Source organism: Lithobates pipiens, unplaced genomic scaffold (genome assembly GCF_037356315.1).
Source record: "Lithobates pipiens isolate NorthernLeopardFrog02 unplaced genomic scaffold, aLitPip1_a1.2 Scaffold_18, whole genome shotgun sequence".
In the NCBI taxonomy this organism is placed as follows: domain Eukaryota; kingdom Metazoa; phylum Chordata; class Amphibia; order Anura; family Ranidae; genus Lithobates; species Lithobates pipiens.
Window position 1 is genome coordinate 433090754 of NW_027507758.1, and position 23209 is coordinate 433113962.

The window sequence follows — 23209 nt, forward strand, 5'->3', positions numbered from 1 at the left end:
AATACCTCAACAGTTGCAAGAATCAGAAAGCCCCACGATCGGAAGCTGGTGTAAAAAAATAAATTATATATACAACCTGGAATACTTAAGATATAGTGGAGAAGAGGAAATGCAAGGATTTGAAAATAAGTGGAAAGAGTGGAAGGAATTTTAGCAGACAAGCAGATCTGTAGAAATGACGGGAGCAGAGGAAGTGGATAAACAGAGAGAAACAGGAGATGATAAGTAGTAAAAGGGGGAGGAGAGGTTAGGGGAGGGGGGGGGGGGGTGAGGACTTGGGGATTTAATAAATGTAAAATGTTACTGTGTAGAAAATGTGTATGTCTACATTTGATACAAAAAAAAACATTCATAGATTGTTCACCCATATAGATCTGGCTGACGAGGGCAACTCAGGGGTGGTAGCGGTAATCCTTTTGCGCCAGGATTCTAGGGTGAGGGGAATTTCAGTTGGAGTACTCCAAGAAAAGGTGTCTCTTTCTGCGGACAACGCGTTGTTATAAATGGCTGAGGCGGGTGTCTGCTTTGGAGATCATTGCCCTCTGTTCAGCGCTGTTGTGTCTCCAGCTCTGCATGTATGCCCCAGTAAGGTAGGAAGGGGCAATGTATAATATGCAGGGGTCCAGAGCTGGTGGGGAAATGTTTAATGCAGGGGTCCAGAGCTGGGGGGGGGGCAATGTGTAATATAAAGGGGTCCAGAGCTGGGGGGCAATGTATAATGTGCAGGGGTCCAGAGCTGGAGGGCTAATGTGCAGGGGTCCAGAGCTGGGGGGACTGAGTAATGTGCAGTGGTCCAGAGATAGTGAGTGGGGGGGGTTGTAATGTGCAGGGGTCCAGATATAATGTGGGGGCTGTGTAGTGTCCAGGGGCCCAGACTTGTGGGGGGCTGTGTAGTGTAATGTGGTCCAGAGGTGCATTTGTGGAGAGGTAGTGACAAAGAGATATTGGGGGATGCAGAGGTATGCAGGGGGCACAGTGGGGTGTTTTTACATTTTAAATGTGGGGGGTACCAGATATAGGATCCACCCTGGGTGCCAAATGCTCTAGGTATGCCCCTGGTTGTAACCCCAGAAAAACAAAATGTATCCTGTTCCTTTAAAGCAAGAATAACAGCACAGTGCTTGTGCTGTGTAATTTGTCCTATTCTATCATCTACAATACCTGGCTGATACTGCCTGGTGCTGCTCTCCCTTCTGTAAACTGACCACGTGATCCCTGACACCATGGTCAGTTTACGTGCCTGCATCATTCCTCTGTCTCTCCTCTCTCCCCCTCCCTCGCTGTCTGTCAGCTAGTTTCTGACAATCCGCTCCCTGTCCCTCACCTCCTGCTGCTAAAATAACTTTGTTATCTTCCTAGAATCCCCTATGTTTCATTAAGTGATGTGCCCCAGTGTATGCTATATATAAAAAATATGTAGATTTATACCTTATTTCAGAGTGCTGCTCAGCACTCACATAACCACCTGCTGCTCTCCTCCTCTCCTCCCCTTCTTCTGTGTGACGTCAGCGAGGGATTCTCAGCCCCTCCCGCTGTACTTCTCAGATCGGCAGAGAAGAGCATACAGAACATAGAACATACACTGGGGCACATAACATCATGGAACAGAGGGGATTCTAGGAAGATAACAAAGTGACTTTACAACCACTTTAAGGTACTTGTTTTAGGGTCTTACTGTCATTACTGTTATGGCTTGACAATTGTCTCCAGACTGTGCTATTGGGTTGTAATCCAGTCACATATGTCCCAGGCGCACATTGTATAAGTACTGTTGTCACTAAAGGAAAGTCGGTTCAAAGCAATGATGATGTGTACATGATGCTAGACTGAGTGCATATAGACAGGAAGTGATTGAAAGAGGTTTGACTAGATTCAAACTCACAAACTCAGATCTTGCTGCAAGCATGTCCTGTTCCACATCACACCTTACCGACACGTGCCGACTGATTCCTGCCCTTTTCAGACATCTCTCACAAGGTCGGTTAAACATTACAGGCCCAAGATACCCATAGTCAGGGCTGGAGGCTCTTTTCCTCCCACAGTATCTCTGAGACACAAAGTTTTGGGTCCCATACCAGAATTTTCCAATTCTGAGAAAACTGTAAATCTGTTTTCTCACTTTGCCTAATCACTCCCGAACTCCTCATTACTACATGGGTGAGAATCCATGAGCACTTCACACTGGTATTTCTTTTCATCCCCCTTAAAGGGACCACAACCCAAATAATGGGGACACATATCTTCTTTCCAGGACCCATCCCTGGCATTCTGTACAATATATAGTGTTCTGGAAACCTAAATGTCATCTAAGCCTAGTACACATGGGCCAAATGTCAGGCGGCATGGGCTGGTTCAATAGAAACAGGCCGAGATTCAGCCTGTGTGTGTGTAAGATGACCCAACAAAAGCTGGCCATTGGCTGAGAGTGCTGACCAGGTGTTCTGGCAGGGCGGTCGCCTCCCTGTCAGAACACAATCGCACAGCAGGGGAGATCGCTGTACTAACAATGGATTGTTTGTATAGTGGCTCTGACCTGAGCTAGTAGTGTGCACAAGGCTTTAGGGTTTAGATCTACTATAAGATTGTGATGAAGAGCTTCACACCTCTGAAGGTACAGATACGGTTGTAATTTCAAAATCTGCAGAAAGACAGAAGACATGCCAGCTTATTGTCATGTGCATTTATTATTATTTGTTGATTGTTTGCTGTGGGTTACTGCAATTCGTTCAATACCTCTGCTCTTAGCATGCTATGGACCTCAACATATCTGCCTGTATGCAGCTGATATAACATGCCTATGTTCACATACATTAGATCTATAGGAAAGCGTGTGTTAGAAGTGTTCACACACAGCTAAGTAGAGTTCTAGTTTCCTCTTCTATAGAAGCAGAAAAGGAAGTTATTTCGAAATAAACAATCAAGATTTCTTCAGGGGTTTAAGGGATGGAAAATATATTTCAGGTATTATGACCACATCACACAAAGTAATAGGCAGCTATAGCACAAGATTTAAATGTTTCCTTTCCTGTACTGATAATTACAGTCATCTGGAATCAATAGAAACTGAGTACATTGTATGCTCCTAAATATGGCTCGTCTGTATCAAATTTAAGCTAAATGTACTTTTTCCTTATTTGCTGAGTCACAGATGAAATTGTTTTGTCATTGTGGTGGAAAAGAATTCCATACAGCTTTCCCTCGCAGTCTGTGTGGCTCATATCTTACAATGCCAAAACCACTACTAGGCTATGTTTTTATAAATATTTAAAATAAGCATTATAGCATTCTTCACTGCTTTATATGTTTTAAGAGGATAAGATGGCAGTAATGGAAGAGGCATTAAAATAAGTAAGTTCACCCAAAGTGACTTAACAGTTACAGGTAGGGTGCAGTAGCATGTACCCCTATTACCCATTGGTTTTGGGTTGACTGCATTTTTTGCCATAAATAGTAGAGGATGATTGGACAACTTCAAACAGATATCTATTATAGTCCCCTGGTCTCAAAACTTTGCCTTAACCTGGGCTGTGGACAGTAAGGGCCAGTTGATAAACAGTAATCTTACATTTTAATTTTTAGCCTAGACAGAGATGGGGGGGGGGGGGGGTCATGCTGCAGACACCTCTAGTACTGCTCATCTAAAAGAAAATATTTCTAACCTGTCCATATACAATGCCTCCCAAACACTGCAGACATCTGCATTTCTAACCTGTCAATTATTTGTTTTTTGTTTTTCCCAAAAAGCCACAGTAAGTGGTGTCTGCAAACTAGTATCTATTGGTACCACAAATAACATTTATATTCCACACAGCAACAGGAGATATGCCTCATCTTCTGCCTCTTGTCTCCACTGATGCACACTAATATAACTGGGTTCTAGACACATTAGGCTAATCAGATACACACTACAGGGAACAATAAGAAGCAGGGCTTAAACAATAATAGAACATTTACACTGGTATCTACAGTACTAGGGGTACAGCCAGCACACATTGTGAGCTCCTGCATCTACACTACTGCATTCTGCTGCCACTTTTCCCATGTCCCAACACTTTGACGTATTTATTGGAAATGTACAAAGTGGGTAAGAGGCTCTTTCAATGAGAGTGTCCATTCCCAGATAGCAAGGATAACGTGCCACAAATTTGTGGCAGTGTTGAATTGTAGGTCTGTTAACTTGCTGTACATTTCACAGTCAAGTTGTACACTTGCAGATCACTTGAAGCACAAGTTCTAGTTGACACTTTTTCAATTTGTAGCAAATTTGCGTGGCAAGTCTCTAGCAAGAGCAAAGTCACAGTGGTGAGTCTACAGCAATAGTTCTGCAAGTCTACATCATGAAAATTCAGCCACAATGACCCCTGTGGTGGGATAACTATTGCACAACATAACTGAACCAGAACTTGCAGCAGACTTGCTGAACGTTTGCAAACAAAGTTGATCTGGAGTCATGTAAAACGGACTTGCTGCAAATGTGTAACAAACTTGTGAAGTCTGGCAAGTCTAGCAATAGCTTAGCAAGTCATTTTCAAACTTGCAGCACAATTGCTTGCTATCTGGGTTGGTGTGTGTTTTTATACCAAAACAGTGCTGTGCTGCCAATTATATAAATGTGTGGATAATAAGATTAATACTAGATCAATTTTACCTGCAAAAAAATGTGCAAAATACAATGTGGCCGAGGGGTTTGAATACTGACATTGACCTGAACTGCTTTATTAGTAACTTGTAATATGTAATTTTAAAGTTCTTTTTTAATTATTGTTTTATTTTAAAATGATTTGATATGAAAATAGTTTTTTATATATTTTTTTCATTTTGTGTAAATATATGTATTTGAGCAATGCTTTAACCATATTTGCTGTTTGATATATATATGCAGAGGGTACTTGCATGATGGAGTCACCAACCTATTTTTATTTAGCCAGATTTGGGATGATTAGGTGTTCTAACTGATTGTCCCCGTTAGTATAGTGCTATTTGGCTACTTCCTGTTTCCTCTGTGAGACACAAGGTTGTGTCTCATGCAGCTGGTTCTGTTAATTTAATCTGGATAGAAAGGGAGGAGCCGTTGCACATTACGAGGGTACAGCAGTGTATTTAAACAGCGGTGAGACATCCTGTCTACTTCTCTTACTGAAAAAGTCACGCCCATTTGATGTAATGCATTCGCAGAGTCGCAGAGGTGACGTCATCCTGCTAGTATCATGCTGTTCATAGCAATCCTTAGCCCGCACTGCCTATGTGCTTCGTTTGTGAGTATTTTTTGTTGTTGTTCCTATCTGGACAAATAAACCTTTGGCATAGAGAGAGCACTAGATCTGGTGTTTTTTTTATCCTATGTTGTGCCGGAGTCACTTGAGGGAGGTCTAAGACTGGTCAAGCCAGTAAAGAGAGAGAGGTTGAAACGGATTAATAAGGAGCCTCACGCCAGGCTGATTCATTGATTACCCCCAGAGGGAATCTGCTTTATCTGACCTGCTGGTAAAACAGGGGTTAGATTTTAAGGTGAGTGGCTAGGATATCGAGAGCAAGGAGAGCACCAGCACTTTTTATTTGTTGTGCGCTATTTGGTGAAGTCTTCGATTTGGCAGGAACTGTAGACTTTTGTCACTTTGGACTTTCACTGTTATTTATTTGATCAGGCGCCGTTCTATTCATTTGATCAGGCACTAGCAGAAATTGGGTGGAGGTGTAGTTTTACACCCTATTTTGCACGGAAACTGTACATTTTGCAAATTTTTTGCAGGTAAAATTGATCTAGCCACTTAAGGACCAGGCCTCTTTTTCAGACTCGGTGTTTACATGTTTAAAACAGTTTTTTTTGCTAGAAAATGACTTACCCCCAAACATTGTATATTGTTTTTTTTCTCACACCCTAGAGAATAAAATAGCGGTCATTGCAATACTTTCACACCGTATTTGCTCAGCGGTCTTACAAGTGCACTTTCTTTGGAAAAAAAATCCCTTTTTTGAATAAAAAAATAAGACAACAGTAAAATTAGCCCAATTTTTTTAATATTGTGAAAGATAATGTTACGCCGAGTAAATTGTTACCCAACATGTCACGCTTCAAAATTGCGCCCGCTCGTGGAATGGCGTGAAACTTTTAGCCTCAAAAATCTCCATAAGCGACATTTAAAAAATTCTACAGGTTGCATTTTTTGCATTACAGAAGAGGGCTAGAATTATTGCTCTTGCTCTACCGATCGCGGTGATACCTCACATGTGTGGTTTGACCGCCGTTTTCATATGCGGGCGCTACTCACGTATGCGTTCGCTTCTGCGCGTGAGCTCGTCGTGACGGGGTGTTTTTAAAAACCTTTTTTTTTCTTATTTATTTTAATTTATTTTATTTATTTTTACACTGTTTAAAAAAAAATGGATCACTTTTATTGGTATTACAAGGAATGTAAACATCCCTTGTAATAGAAAAAAGCATGACAGGTCCTCTTAAATATGAGGTCTGGGGTCAAAAAGTCCTCAGATCTCATATTTGGACTTAAATGCAATAAAAAAAATAAAAAAAAAGTCATTTGAAAAATGACATTAAAAAAATATACCTTTAAGAGGTATGGGCAGAAGGGACGTTTTGACATCGCTTACGCCCTCCTATGGTATAGAGACGAGTGGGGGCCATCTTAGCCTCACTCGTCTCCATACCCAGCTAGGAAAAGGACCCGATCGCCTCCGCCTCTACTGACGGCTCCGGTAAGTGGCGGAGAGCGTGGGAGGGCGGCGGGAGGAGGGGGGGTGGCACCTCTCCCGCCGCCAATAGCAGTGATCTCGCGGCAGACCAGCTGCGGAGACCACCGTTATCGTACAGACGACCGACGCCTGAAGAGATGGATATCTCGGTTGTGGCAGCAGTTGCTGCTGTTACCGAGATACCCCTCTTCAGAAATAGGAGGTACATCGGCGTGCACTGGTCGTTAAGTGGTTAGTATTAATCTTATTACTGCACATTTATATGATTGGCAGCGCAGCAGTGTTTTGGTATATAATCAACTAATGTAAAGTGGACGCGTTGTCATTTTGCACAGGTTTTTTAATATTTAATGTCACCAAGTTTAAGTTTATTTGCGCTGATAGAAACTGTTTATTGGTGTGTGTTTTTGTTTGTAAATTGTTAGCAATAGCCCCTCTATAGTAGAAAATAAATTATGATAACTCAGTCTTGTATGCATTTCATTATGAAAAATACCTGCAAGAAAAAAATAACTAGAAAACAAACCAAAAATACATTTTAATTTTAGACCTAAAAAAGCAGTGCCATTTCATGAAAAGTTTATTGGTACTAAGCCCTTGTACACACGGTCGGACATTCCGACAACAAAATCCGTCGGATTTTGTCCGAAACTTGTGTTGCATACACAAGGTCGGACTAAGTTGTCGGAAAATCCGATCGTACGTAACGTGATGACGTTATTTCGTTACGACGGGACTACGTTCAGGCTAGTAGCCAATAGCTTTGGTCTAGGAATTTGATCTGAGCATGCGTGGCACTTTGTCCGATCGGAATTCTCTACACGCAATTGGACAAAGTCCGATCAGATCATGTTGTCGGAAAGTTTTATAGCCCAGCTCTAAAACTTTGTCCGTCAGATATTCCGATGGAAACAGTCCGATGGAGCCCACACACAGTCGGTTTATCCGACAACACGGTCCGATCAGACATTTTCAGTCAGAATGTCCAACCGTGTGTACTACACTAGTTATGTTTGTATATACAGTATATACCCCACATACTAGTAAGGATCCACATCTACCTAGCCAATGCACACACTAATTATAAATAATATAGTAGTTGTAAACTCTGGCGCATTACTAATTATCAAATATAACAAACATTCTGCGTGTTACTGAGAAGAATCCATGTAACAAGAATTGTTAGAACTGAACAAGAATTTTCCAACCCTATTTATATATAATTTCATTATTGGATTTGAACATCCTACAAAAACAAAAGACGTCCACATCACATCTCCTTCAGCACTGACCACACATTAATAGGAAATACAGAGTAAACAATTACACAAAACTACAGGGATGATAACTATTCACTTCCAGACTTCCAGAGAGTAATAAATATAAATTTCACAGACAACCTTGCTCAATAAAGCCATTGTTTTTAAGAATGTTTTATACTTGAAAATGACATTAACCAGATTCCCTTCAGTAAGCTTTCAAAGCTTGAAATTAAATGCAGTTGGCAAGGGCTTACGTAAAGATTTCTAGTGTTTTTCAAGCATTTAAAAAGAAAAGTTTCAAATGATGACAAAACAATAATAATTATGTTTTTTGCTTCTTGCAAATTGTTTAGGTGAAATCACTAATCATTTCAACTGGAAATTAAATGAATGAATGAATGAATGAAATACTTGTATAGCGCACAATGCGAACTGAATCGCCTCTAGGCGCTAAATGGCAAAACATTTTTTTTTGTAGATATAAAATTGGCGATGAATTAATTTACGATTGCTTGTCATTGTTGCAGACAAATGTAGACTGCCATATCCAGATAACATAGCTATTAGTAAAAATATTATGTTTTCCATTGGGCACAGTGGATGCTTGCCCAGACTTTGCAGGTATAACAAAACAAGAGGCATATTCACCGCCGTTAGAAAGGAAACAATAGCCATTATAGCTAATAGCCAATACAATTTATTATCTTACTTTGATATACATGCAAAAATATTTTCTTAAAACACCAATCCAGCCAAAATGTTTATTTTTTATTTTTTTATAAATTAGAAAAAAGTGGGAAGGGTTAGAACATTTGTCAGGCTTTTATTGTTTGTGTCCCCAACAAGGAGTATTCCCCTCACTTCCTATTGTTATGTGGGACAGAAAGTCAGAGGAGATCTTTCCAACAGGGGCAATCATTTAAAAAAACTTTTTCTCACTTTGTTATATACAAAAGGAAAAATGTTGGCAAGGTTATCAAATTAAAGGGGCACTGCTACCATGCCCATTGAAGGCCAGTGGCCATTCAAGGCAAGTGACACTGTGTTTGCAAAGGGCGAACTCTCAAGCTATACTGAGCCTTGCTGTCCCTACCCCTGCTGCAGCTGGGGTTAATACCCGGTTCTTTTGGGTATGGGGAAGCATGTGGCTTCTTCCCATGTGACAGTGCTTGTGTCTAGCAGCCAATCGCTGAGCCTAAATACTGTTACGTATGATGCACAATAAATGGCTGGTGTGCATGGACATAATGTGTCTCAGCCCAATATACAATACATTATTACAAAAAACAGCAATGCCCAAGGGACTTTATGAGACACATTGAAAGTGATAAAAAAAATTTACATTTTATTTAGGATAAAAATCTTTAAAAGGCTCACGTCGGATATAAAACTTGATAAATGTGCACTGTGCAATAATGTACATAGAATTGAAGTGGTTACATGAATTTTTCAGCAGCCCACATGATTCATGGTAAATAAGCTCTTGCCCAAATCTCTCGACGCGTTGAGCGAGACAGTGCTCGCTTCCTCAGGATATGTGAGAATGTATAGATATCTTTGGAGAAAACAGAGGTTGTTAGAGGAAAAACATACACACATGATACAATATATTGTCAAAAGTATTGGGACACCTGCCTTTACACACACATGAAATTTAATGGCATCCCAGTCTTAGTCTGTAGGGTTCAATAGTGCGTTGGCCCACCCTTTACAGCTATAACAGCTTCAACTATTCTCAGAAGGCTGTCCACAAGATTTAGGAGTGTGTCCATGGGAATGTTTGACCATTCTTCCAGAAGTGCATTGGTGAAGTCAGACACTGATGTTGGAAGAGAAGGCCTGGCTCACAGTCTCCGCTCAAATTCACCCCAAAGGTGTTCTATTGGGTTGAGATCAGGACTCTGTGCAGGCCTGTCAAGTTCCTCCATGCCTAACTCACTTATCCTTGTCTTTATGGACCCCTGTTTGTCTACTGGTGCGTAGTCATGTTGGAACAGGAAGGGGCCATCTCCAAACCGTTTCCACAAAGTTAGAAGCATAAAATTGTCCAAAATGGCTTAGTATGCTGATGTCTTAAGAGTTCCCTTCAGTGGAGCTAAGGGGCTAAGCCCAAACCCTGAAAAACAACCCCACACCATAATCCCCCCTCCACCAAATGATTTGGACCAGTGCACAAAGCAAGGTCAATAAAGACATGGATGAGCAAGTTTGGGGTGGAGAAACTTGACTGGCCTGCACAGAGCCCTGACCTTAACCCAGTAGACCTGATAGAACACATTTGGGTTGAATTAGAGCAGAAACTGTGAGCCAGGTCTACTTGTTCAACATCAGTGCCTGATCTCTCGGCTTCTGGAAGAATGGTTAAACATTCCCATAGACACACTCCTAAACCTTGGGGACAGCCTTCCCAAAAGAGTTGAAGCTGTTATAGCTGCAAAGGGTAGGACAATTCAATATTGAACCCTACAGACTAAGACTGGGATGCCATTAAAGTTCATGTCCATGTACTTTGCCTGCCCTTACATGGGCAGGCATCCCATGTAAGGGCAGGATATAGAAAGAAAAGAAAAGTGTAAACTGGACACTGATCTAGCTGGCATATTTTTGCCACACTCATTTCATTTGCTTGGATCAATATCCAGTTTACGGTTTTCTTTTGATATGCTAGTGGATTTGTAAGTGTTTTTTTTTTCCTCTAACAACCTGTTTTTTCCCAATAGACAACCATCTATCCTAACATATCCTGAGGAAGTGAGCGAAACATGTCTAGAGATTTGTGCAAGAGCTTATTTGCCATAAATTATGTGGGATGCTAAAAAATTTATGTAACCACTTCTTTTCTATGAACATTATTGCTCAGTGTGTGTTTATCAAGTTTTTATATTTGATGTGATCCTTTTTATAAGATGTTTTTCTTTAATAAAATGTACATTTTTTTATCACTTTCAATGCTTCTCGGAAAGTCCCTTGGCCATTGCTGTTTTTGTATTAATTTACTGTTACAAGATGGAGGGGGTGCTGCCACCACTACCCCTAGCCAATGGCTCCTTGGATTTTAGTGTTGGCTGCAGTAAAGTAAGGAGCTACAAGGGAGCTCTCGTAAAACACGTATAACTGGGATGGGGGCCTTTACAAAAACAGTGTCACTTTGCTCTTCATCTGCAAGGTGACAGTGTCTCTTTAAAGGCATTGCACACTTTCAAATGTTTTAACTAAATTTTAGTGTAATTATACTCCTTGTGTTGTTTATTTGCCTCACCTTGTAATGATGGGCTGACATTTGTGGCTGCAGTATGTAGATGCGCACTGCAAGGGAGAACTTTTAACACTGCTATAAACTAAAGGCTCTGTACATTTTGTCAATTTAATAAGAACCTGTTTAAATAGTATAAATTGTGACGAGCATGGAGAATTAGCAGTGGTTCCAGGTATCAGGATGTGCTGAAATATTTGTGAGTAGGAATACATTTGGGTTTCTCAGATGTTTAAATGAATCATTTATCTTAAATGAGCATAATGAATATGGATATCTAAGCTAAAATGACTAGGGATGCTCTTCTTGCACTAAATCAGAGTAACTTACCCCCTAGTCATTGTACTTTATCCACCAGCACACAGGAAAGAGACTAGTGTTTCCCAGTTTAAAACCGTGTCAAATAACACATTTGTAGCAGTTTTGTGTTTCTCCAAGGAGTAAAAAGCATGGCGGAAAAAGAAATGGAAAATTAACATGGAGAAATGGAGAGGGGAACCTTTTCCCAGTCCCTCTGTGAGCTGTTTCTGGTTCAGTTGTGTGTATACCCTTCCATGAGGGCAATAGTTCACATATTTTTCCCTTTATGTTCTTGTCTTTCTTTTATGTGAGTACAATAGTTTACTTTTTCTACCATTTATGTTTGTTACTATATTATACTTTGTGTATTTTATACAGTTTAACAGATTTGCTTCAGTACATATTGACTTCTTTGCATTCTTTTTCTATAATCAAAGGGATTTGCATCTATGCTTCTGTAATGTTGGATATATGTATATAGTTCTGTTTTATATAAAATGACCCTCAATGACAATAGGCAGACACCAAAATTAAACAGAATAGTCAGGAAACAGCATTAATAGACAACCTGATAAAGACAGGCGGCAGGCAGATGGACACAGCACTATGGTTGAGCTGAACGTACCTGGGTTTGGTTTAAAGCAAGTTTGCAGAACATGACTGATTTTGGGATGCAGAATCTGACCCTTGAAGTCAAGGGAATTGAATGTAAAAAACAGTAATGGACATTTTGGGGCACTGCCCTAGGGAACATGTATTTTTTAAATTCCATTTGATGGGGAGCAGCAATTTTAATAATGCTTTAATGGCAACATTAAACATGTAAAATTTGTTTATATAACATTCTGGAGGAAAGGTGGTGCCCTTAGTCTGCCTGTGAGGTGGCGTATTTGTATGATATATACTAGGTACTGCAGCCAGCAAAGGGCAGGTATAGCCACTTTACTTGTGAACAAATGGCTGGGGATTACCTTCACATATAACAGATTCTTATTATAGATGAGGGCCTGATATAGATGTTAATGGGGAATCTACACACACAAAGTGCAGGGTCCACCCTTAAAATACATAACAGACCCTTGTCCTTGACAAGGGTCTGGTATGGCTGTCAAGAGGAACTACATGCAAAAACAAAAAAAGCAGGGCGTCCCCACCAAAAATCCATACCAGATCCTAATCAGAGCATGTAGCTCCTCCTCCTCCTCCTGAACCATACCAGACCACATGCCCTCAACATAATGGGGGGGGGGGGTACCTTGTCAAGGGGAACTCTTTTCTTCAAGTTTTAGTCCAAGGGCCTCTTCCTCACAACCTCACAGTCTGCGAAAGAAGGGCTTATTGGAATCTGTAAGTGCCCTCTAACAATAATCGGAGTCTCCCAAGTGGTCAATTATATCACCCAACCCTTGTGCTGTTTGACATCTTCTAAAGAAACCAAAGTGTTGGCAGCTGGCAGTGTTTTTCTCCATCTGTGGGTGACATTCATCATGACTGACACTGATCTGCATTTATGGATAGTTGACAATAGATTTACATATTCAGAAATTTTTGGGGGCTTTGCATAAAAAATTATTTAGTTTAAAAAAAAATTTGTGAATGAGTAGCAGCACTATATTTCCCTCTTACACATTCACATGGGGAAACAGTATCTGGGAACCTTCTTATTGTTAAAGGGGCTTCCAAATTCCAATAAGCCCCCCCTAGCAGACCTTAGCAACCACCAAGCCAGGGTTGTCGGGAAGAGGTTCTTATGCTCATCAACATGGGGACAAGGTTCTTTGCCAGGGGGTTCTCCCCCGGATTGGTATTGCCATATTGAGGGCATGTGACCTGGTATAGTTCAGAAGTTGAGAGGAGCAGGCTTATCCCCCCTTTTCCTGACTGTGCAGATCAGAGTTTGGTGTGGGGAACAGAAATTTTCATAATGAGGGGAATCTGTTACATTTAGCAGCAGTAATAATATCGCTGCTATTCCCTCTGCCGCCAATATAATTTCACTTGTTTGTTGAACCTCCAAACTAAGGATGAGCTCAGGCGTGTTCAACTCCACGTGCCCATGCCTGCCAGGAAGATGACACCCCGCAGCTCTAAACACAGGTAGTGAGACATTTCCAATCTGTGCAGCTGCGGATCAGGAAATGTCTCACTGCCTGTGCTTAGCACTGTGGAGTGTCAACTTCCTGGCGGGCATGGGCACGCACAGTTGCGAACACACCTGAGCTCATCCTTACTCTCAACAAGAAAAATATGGTCTGAGCCTAGGTTCAAACTAAATAAGCAGCTCATTCCTAAAACACAGAATATATCAGGCTAAGGCTACTAACTAAGTAACCGGCAGGATATACTTCTGTCCGATATATAACAACTTGAGATTGAAATTACAGAATACTTATGCCTGAAAATATATTTTCAGATACACAAGCCCAATTACACAAGTCCAATATTTAGATTTATTACACAGGGGAAGGAAAAGGAAGCAACTACAATACAAGAATTAGGATTTGGCAAATGTAGAAACAGGTTGGGTAGTAGACTACTGACATAACAGCATAACGTGGCTGGTGGCAGAGAGAGAACCAGTCCAGTACCTAAAGTAGAAGGCGGGGTCGGCCGTGTAGACCTGTTCGCGGCCGACAGGCTTGCCAACCCCCTGCTATACAGTATACAAACACCCAATCACGGAAATCTCATAAATTTAAACATGTTAATGTTCTTTCAAAAGTTATTTTCAATCTTAATAAATCTGCGGGTTTCATTAAAATAATACCCAGTAACCCTGCTATGAAGATCCTTGGTCAATCACTTCTTGTTTTAGGTGTCAAAATTCTCTTCGAACTGGTAGCAACTTCTTTCTCCCTGAGCTTTTTGCATGATCTTGTCCACATATAGTATTTATTGGCATTTCTTTGACACAGCCTTTATATGCATTTTTTTGGTAGAGTTTACATATGCAGCATTTGTGTACCAGTTTAAGAATGTATTTCTTTCAGTTTTAGACATGCACATATATATGTATACATTTTTTCTTTTGACTGTTATATTAGGCTTTTGGACTTTAAGTATACCTCCAGTGGTAATGACTTAAAATTGTTATTACATTTTATTAATACAAGTTAAGAACATATGTATAATGCCTCCAAAATCATTAATTGAACGTGCATTTAACTCCAATATTGTTCTAGATAGTTTAGTAACTTATATAGTAGAGTCCTTGGAGACCATTAAATATGGGTCAACGCGTTTTGCAGGTTCATTCGCTTCCTCAGGATCTCTCATCTCCACCGGTAGTGTTATCACTACAATCAGGGCAGGACTTAGGGTGGTGGGGGCCCCTGGGCTTGAGTCACTTTCGGGCAGTACCTTCTATACATTACCATATTTATCGGCGTATAACACGCACCCCAAGTTTAGGAGGGAATTTTAAGGAAAAAACTTTTAGGAAGGAAGTTTAAGGAAAAAACTTACATTTAAATGCCCATCAATGCAGCCTTATCAGTGTCCATCTGCAGCCTTGCCCATCCATCTGCAGCCTTGTCCAGTGTCATTGCAGCCTTGTCATTTGCAGGCTTGTCATTGCAGTTTTAAAGTTTAAAAATGGTGCTGCCGAGATACCCGAGTCCTGTGTATCTCGGCGGCTCTCGGGTCCTCTCGCAGCCCCGAATGGAGCTGAGAGTAGTCGAGTGTACTCGGCTCGGCTCACAGTCATGCCCAGTAACTGTGAGCAGAGCCGAGCTGGGTAGATTCGGCTATGTATCTTGGCGGGGCCCCCTATTGGGTGGGGCCCATGGGCTTGAGCCCAGTCAAGCCCAATGGTAATGGTCCTGCCCTGACTACAATAATATAAAGAATTTCTTGACATTATTGTAGTGATAACCCTATAAAGGCTGCTATTACATATTATTAGAATACTTTGAGTTGATGAACCAGACCATCAACAGTCTCCATTCAGGGAAGCACATACAGCCATGTATGCATATGACTGCTCAGATTCAGATTGCGGCTATTTCCAGATGTGTGCATGAAACTGAAAAGCACATTTTGGACCTTTCAATATATTGTTGGCCCACCCTTTGCAGCTATAACAGCTTCAACTCTTCTGGGAAGGCTGTGCACAAAGTTTAGGAGTGTGTCTATGGGTATGTTTAACTATTCTTCCAGAACCACATTTGTGAGGTCAGGCACTGATGTTGGACAAGAAGGCCTGGCTCAAAGTCTCCGCTCTAATTCATCCCAAAGGTGTTCTATCAGATTGAGGTCAGGATCCTGTGCAGGCCAGTCAAGTTCCTCCACCCCAAACTCGCTGATCTATGTCTTTATGGACCATGCTTTGTTTCTTATCCTGACAACAACTCAGAGCAATAGCAATCATTCCAGTAATTCAGTGGATAATCTGCTATGTGAAGGTACCAGTAAACTAGTACAGATGTCTAAGGAAATAACAATACACCTCCTTATAACATAAACCTGCACAAAGCACATTGGCTCATTCTTCTTGAGATATTTTCGGAAAACTGATTCAAAAACACTTCCAAACATAACAGGATGGTGACATTTTCTCTGGTCTGGCCATAACTGATATGTTTGTTCAAGAAACCCAAAGAACTGCTGGAAGAGAAATTGTTTTACTAAATGAAGAGAAAAGCTTGTTTGTGACCAAAAGAGATCCCTTAAATGCAATTCATACAATTTAGTAGATTTTTTACATTATATTTCCAAGGCCAAGCTTTATATAAACAAAGTTTTAGAACCATGACAAACACCAAAGCCCAAAATGCCTGCAAAAGCACATTTTGTAAACATGGTTCACAAAAATTGTTGTTTACATCATTCATAATACAACTCCAATTCCAAAAAAAGTTAGGATGCTGTGTAAAATCTACATAAACACAGAATACAATATTTTAATCACAATAGAAAAGAGAAAACATGTCAAATGTTTAAACTAATAAAATAAACCATTTTATAAGTTTAATGAAGGTAATTTTGAAAGTGATGGCAGCACCACATCTCAAAAAAGTTAGGACAGGTCCATGTTTACCGCAGCAGCCCTTCTTCTTTTAACCACTTAACCTACTGGGCACTAAAACCCCACTCCTGCCCAGACCAATTTTCAGCTTTCAGTGCTCTCACACTTTGAATGACAATTACTCGGTCAAGTAATACTGTACCCAAATGAATTTTTTGTCCTTTTTTTCATACAAATAGAGCTTTCTTTTGGTGGTATTTGATCACCTCTGAGTTTTTTATTTTTTGCGCTATAAATGAAAAAAGACGGATAATTTAGAAAAAAAAGCATATTTTTCTTTGTGTCTGTGATAACATTTTGCAAATTCTTAATTTTTCTTCATACAGTTTGCCCACAATTTATACTGCTACATATCTTTGGTAAAAAAATAACCCAAATTAGTGGATATTATTTGATCTTTGTGAAAGTTAGAGAGTCTACAAGCTGTGCTGCAAATCACAAAAAAAATGATCACACCTGATGTACTGGTGGCCTATCTCATTTCTTGTGACCCGAACAAGCCAGGAAAGTACAAATACCCCCCAAATGACCCCTTTTTTGAAAGTAGAGAGTCCAAGGTATTTAGTAGGATGCATGGTGAGGTTTTTAAAGTCATTTTTTACATTTTTCTTAGCAAAATTAAGATTTTTTTCCCATAAAATTGTCATTTTTTTCTTATTATTATAATAATATTAATATTATTATTTCTCTCACATGGCACGTGTATACAACAAATGATGCTCCAAAATACATTCTGCTACTCCTCTTAAGTATTACGATACCACATGTGTGGGACTTTTTCACAGCCTGGCCACATAGAGAGGCCCAACATGCAGGGAGCGCATCACATGTTCTAGGTGCATAAATTACACATTTAACTTCTTGACTACCTATTACACTTTTGAAGGCCCTGGAGCACCAGGACAATGACACTGATGTGGCACTGATGACAGATGGCACTGATACGTGGCACTGATGGCATATGACACTGATGTGGCACTAATGACAGGTGGCACTGATATGTGGCACTGATGGCACATGACACTGATGTGGCACTGATGACAGATGGCACTAATACGTGGCACTGATGACAGATGGCACTAATACGTGGCACTGATGACAGGGGGGCGGGGTCAGGTGACGGGTGTCTCCGCCCTCCGCATATAACAAACGTCAGGCCGCCGGAATCCCCGCAGTGTCTCCTCAGTGAAGACAGAACACGGATGGATTTGCTGCACTGATTCAAATGAGCCATCGCTGGACCCAGAGAGATGATCGTCCGTCGCTGGATAGCAAGAGTGGATTACCACCGCTGGAATCTTTTTTTTATTTTTTTTTATTTTTGATAAAGGAATTTTTTCAAAGGTGTGTTTGTCTTATTTAACTATTTTTTACACTTTCTTTGTGAAATGGTAGGGGTACTTTTGTACCCCCTTACCATTTCAAACAGGGGGGGCAGGATCTGGGGGTCCCCTTGTTAAAGGGGGCTTCCAGATTCTGATAAGCACCCCGCCCGCAGACCCCCACAACCACTGGCCACTGTTGTGGGGATGCGGCCCTTCTCCACATCAACATGGGGACAAGGTGCTTTGAGGGGTCACAGACCCCCAAAGCATCCTCCCAATGTTGAGGGCATGTGGCCTGGTACAGTTCAGGAGGGAGGGGGGCGCTCTCTCGTCCCCCCCTCTTTTTCTGCAGCCTGCCAGGTTGCGTGCTCAGATAAAGGGTCTGGTATGGATATTTAGGGGGAACCCCAGGTCAAATATATTTTTTTTTTGACGCAGGGTTCCCCTTAATATCCATACCAGACCTGAAGGGCCTAGTAATTGAATTTGGGGGACCCCCACGCTTTTTTTATTTATTTATTTATTTATTTATTTTATCAATGACTTTCAATGAGTGTTCTCTGTATTACAGAGCCGACAATTCATAATAGCTGCAAGTGATTTTAAAGGACTTTTTTTCCTGCATAAATGACACTTTGTGCAGGGACAGTTCTAAGCACCAGAAACATGCGCCCCTTCACAGGCATACTATAGACACCCCCCCCCCCCCCCCTACGAAATTTAAAGGAATATTACACTTTTATTGTTTCACTTTAATCATTATTAAAATCTCTGCTCCCGAAAAAACGTCAGTTTTTAAAACTTTTTTTTGCATTGATACATGTCCCCTGGGGCAGGACCCGGGTCCCCAAACACTTTTTAGGACAGTAACTTGCAGAATCTTTTCTCTCTGTCAAATCTTTTTTCTCTGTCGAATATTTTCTCTATATAATCTTGGACTAATAGAGGTAAGGTTAGGCACATTCGACCACAGGTTCTATAGACACAGATTGTTATTGTCAGTCACGCCGAATCTCCTATTCTATATCGAACTGTTGTAACAATGAAAACGAAAATAAAGCATTTATTTATGTTGGATCTTTCGTTTTTCGGATTCTGTGCTTTCGTTATCGTTTGTCAAAACGAAAATAGCTGAAATTCGGACGAAAATGCATTCGGACGAAAACGAATGCACATGTCTACTGTTTACTTCCTATCAACTTCCCTGTGTCAGAGTTTACACAAAGCTATTGACATGCCCCCACATTCGCATGACATGCCTAAAAAGCATTCAGCCTCTCAAGCCCTAAAGGGTTGGCCTTCACTGTGTAGTATACTGTGCCCAATCATCCAGGATGTAGGACTTCACAAAATTATATATATATATATATATATATATATATATATATAAGGTATTGGGACGCTTGCCTTTACACGAACATGAACTTTAATGGCATCCCAGTCTTGGTCCATTGGGTTCAATATTGAATTGGCCCACTCTTTGCAGCTATAACAGCTTCAACACTTCTGGGAAGGCTGTCCACAAGGTTTAGGAGTGTGTATATCTGAAGGCTTGAGTATTCTTCCAGAAGCGCATTTGAAGGCACTGATGTTGTATGAGAACACCTGACTCGCTGTCCCCACTCCAATTCATCCCAAAGGTGTTCTATCGGGTTGAGGTCAGTCATGTTCTTCCACCCCAAACATGCTCATCCATTCTTCAAGAAGCGCATATGTGAGTGAGGTCAGGCACTAATGTTGAATGAGAAGGCCTGGCTCGCAGTGTCCACTTGAATTCATCCCGAAAGTGTTCTATTGGGTTGAGTTCAGAACTCTGTGCAGGCTTGTCAAGTTCCTTCACTCACAAAGTTGTGAGCATAAAATTGTCCAAAATGTCTTAGCCCTTGTACACACGGTCGGACATTGCGACCGTGTGTACAAGAGCTAAGACCTACAGTTCCAGTCTTAGTCTCCAGGGTTCAATACTGAGTTTGCCTACCCTTTGCAGCTATAACTGCTTCAACTCTTTTGGGAAGGCTGTCCACATGGTTTAGGAGTGTGTCTATTGGGATGTTTGACCATTCTTCCAGAAGCGCATTTGAAGGCACTGATGTTGGGTGAGAAGACCTGGCTCACAATCTCCACTCCAATTTATTCCAAAGGTGTTCTATCGGGTTGAGGTCAGTCATGTCAAGTTATAGCTGCAAAGGGTAGGCCAACTCAGTATTGAACCCTACAGACTAAGAAGTTCATGTCCATGTAAGGGCAGGCATCCCAATACTTTTCCCAGAAGAGGTGAAGCTGTTAAAGCTACAAAGGGTGGGCCAAAGAATTATTAAACCCTATGGACTAGAACTGGGATGCCATTAACTACTTCCCACCCAGTCAATGTATATATACGGCCGGGTGGGAGATCTCTCCTTCTGACTGGACGTTCCTGAACGTCCTTCAGAAGGAGGGGGATCGTGCGCGTGCGTTCCCATGCAGCGGTGTGATCCCGATGCGCTTGTGTCACCTGGACACGGTGCATCTCAGATCGGCACGGGGGCTCTGTGATTGGCCCTCCTGATCACATGACAAAAAAGGAGTCCCCTGGGGGTGGATTTTTAAGGCACGTACAAACTAAAATAATATACAAATTATTGTATTACATAAAACAGACAAAAAGCTATTTAGTATACAGTATACATCTAAAAAGTACACCAACGGGTATATATACAACCAGTATTAATACTACATTCGGTTACGTCGTATCATTCATTTGGAAAGAATCACCCTACGCGTTTCAGAGCTTGACAAAGCATGTCCTTCTTCAGGGGTATAAATACAACGTTTTTGTAGAATCTGATAGATAGCAGGGAACAAGGTGTCACAATTAGGTAATAACTAGGGTCTCCAGAACACATGACGGCCATGTCCAATCACAGCCATCATGTGATGTAAGCAAACAGCCAGTTGCTAGGCATTCGGCTCTCCTCTCCTCACACGGAAGTCGATGCTAAGGAGAGGAGAGAGGATCACTGCAGCCGGCTGGTGATCAGTGAGTATGAGCTGTTTTTTACAGCTTTTTACTCACTGATCACCAACCTCGTGTAAACATACATGTCCCCAAAACACACATGTCCCCAAATAATAAAAACACATATCCTCAAATAATAAAAACACATGTCCCCCACATATGTCCCACTAAATTCACATGTCCCAATGATTATCTGCACATATATGTCCATGATCACCTGCACACATCTGTACATGATCATTTGCATACATATGTCTGCGATCACACAAACCAATTATTATACACTTAATGGGAATTTTTTTATTAAAAACATGTGGCTTAAAATTATGACAAAATTTGATTTTATTGGATTTCTTTTAAAATAAAAAGAAGAAAATATTGTTTTATTTTCCAAATTTCCGCTATTTTTTCGCTTATGTTGCAAAAAATAAAAAACGGAGTTGTGAATAAATACCACCAAAATAAATCTCTATTTGTGCAAACAAAATTATAAAAATTTAATTTGGGTACAGCGTAGCATGACCGTGCAATTGTCACTGAAAGTGCGAGAGCGATGAAAGCTGCAAATTGGTCTGGGAAGGAAGGGGGGAAACTGCCCTGTATTGTAGTGGTTAAAGTTCATATGCATGTAAAGGCAGGCATCCCAATACTTTTGACAATATAGTGTATCAAATGTTTGAATCATTTCCTTATTTCAGTACCATATCCCATAGAGTGTGAAACCAATTTTCACAATAATTTATGGTGGGGGTGTCCCTGAATGGTGGCTTGTCCAGGGGCATGTGCTGACTTACATCAATCCTAGGCCCGGGGCTATTTCCAGGATTTTAATCGTATTACCTTAACAACTGTTTTTTTTTTCTTTTGCTGCAGTTGTAAATCAAGAAGGTCAGCCCCTCATTGAAGGTAAACTTAAAGAGAAGCAGGTCCGGTGGAAGTTTATCAAAAGATGGAAAACTCGTTATTTCACCTTGGCGGGAAACCAGCTTCTCTTTCGTAAAGGAAAATGCGTGAGTGCTCGTATACAGTACATTTGCCTTTCATTGATGTTTATGTATGTTCCCCTCAAGGTTCTAATTATTCATTGCCCTTGATAATACAATTTGTAGCTCCCAGCCAAAGTTTCTTGTCATGTTTGTTTTTTGATCAGTGGAGTCTGTATCTTCTCTGTGGAGAAACTGCGCACATGGCCCTTCTTGTAAATGGGTCTTTAGGGTGCTGAGTTACCCTGAACAGTTCTGTACATGCTGTTCATGTGTGATGACTCTAAGATTAAATCTGACCAAATGTTGGCTGTAAAAAAAAATAAACTCAAGGCAGCAAGTCTAGAGCAAGAAACTGACACAAAGCTGGTCTGTTACCAAGACTGTTGTTTGTATGAAACTTTTTAAAAGTTTTTTTTTCATCTGACATACTTTGTTAGCAGTCTATGATTTTAGTAAAATGTTGCTTAACAGAACACTGCATATGTGTTAAGCTGGGTACAAACGGATCAAAATATGGCCGGTTCAATAGGAACCTGACAAATTTCAATCTGTATGTAGCCCTCTCTGTTCAACAGAAGCCAATTGTTAGATGTCAGACAGTCCTGCTGGAAAACCAGAATTTATTCAGCCACTACAGCTAATGGCAGAAGCGCTGATTAGTATATTCTGATAGGGAGGGAAGTACCCACAATAGCACATCAGGGGAGATACCTGCATCCACATTCCTTGTGTGGACGCAGGAAACTAAAAAAAAATTCGTTTAGCCCACTGGTTGCATAATTAAAAAAAACTCAGTGTGTACCCAGCTTAACAAAACATATGTCCTTTACCACTAGCTAGGGACAAACTAGAGCTTTAACGTAAATATAGTGCAATTTTCTTTTTAGCCATCTATGTCCTGTTGAGGGGATTTTCACATACCATTTTCACATACCATCCTGGACCAGAACACACACAATGAAGTGACTAGAAATCTCTCCAAGAGTCATGCCGCGTACACATGACCGGTCTTTTCGACAGACTAGGTCTTCCCGATGGTCTTTCCGACGGACTTTCGGCGGAGGTCCGACAGACTTTCCGAACGAACGGACTTGGCCATACACGACCAGACTAAGTCCGTTCGAAAGTCTGTTCATTTTGAACGTGATGATGAAAACGGGACTAAACAAGGAAGTTCAATAGCCAGTAGCCAATAGCTGCCCTTGCGTCGTATTTGGTCAGTCGGACCAGCATACAGACAAACAATTTTCCCGATTTTTAGTCCGACGGACTCAAGTCCGACGGACTAAAAATCGGGAAAATTGTTTGTCTGTATGCTGGTCCGACTGACCAAATACGACGATTTGAAACA

General features: G+C 40.9%; 1 protein-coding gene across 4 annotated transcripts in view; it reads left to right on the forward strand.

The window, feature by feature from the left end:
• The window catches only part of VEPH1 (ventricular zone expressed PH domain containing 1), a 554211-nt gene that overhangs the window by 469553 nt on the left and 61449 nt on the right, over positions 1-23209 (forward strand). For all 4 annotated transcript variants that reach the window (XM_077488095.1, XM_077488092.1, XM_077488094.1 and 1 more), the window contains one exon: positions 21746-21882. In XM_077488095.1, the coding sequence (XP_077344221.1) occupies positions 21746-21882 (137 nt within the window). The remainder of the gene's footprint in view (positions 1-21745; positions 21883-23209) is intronic.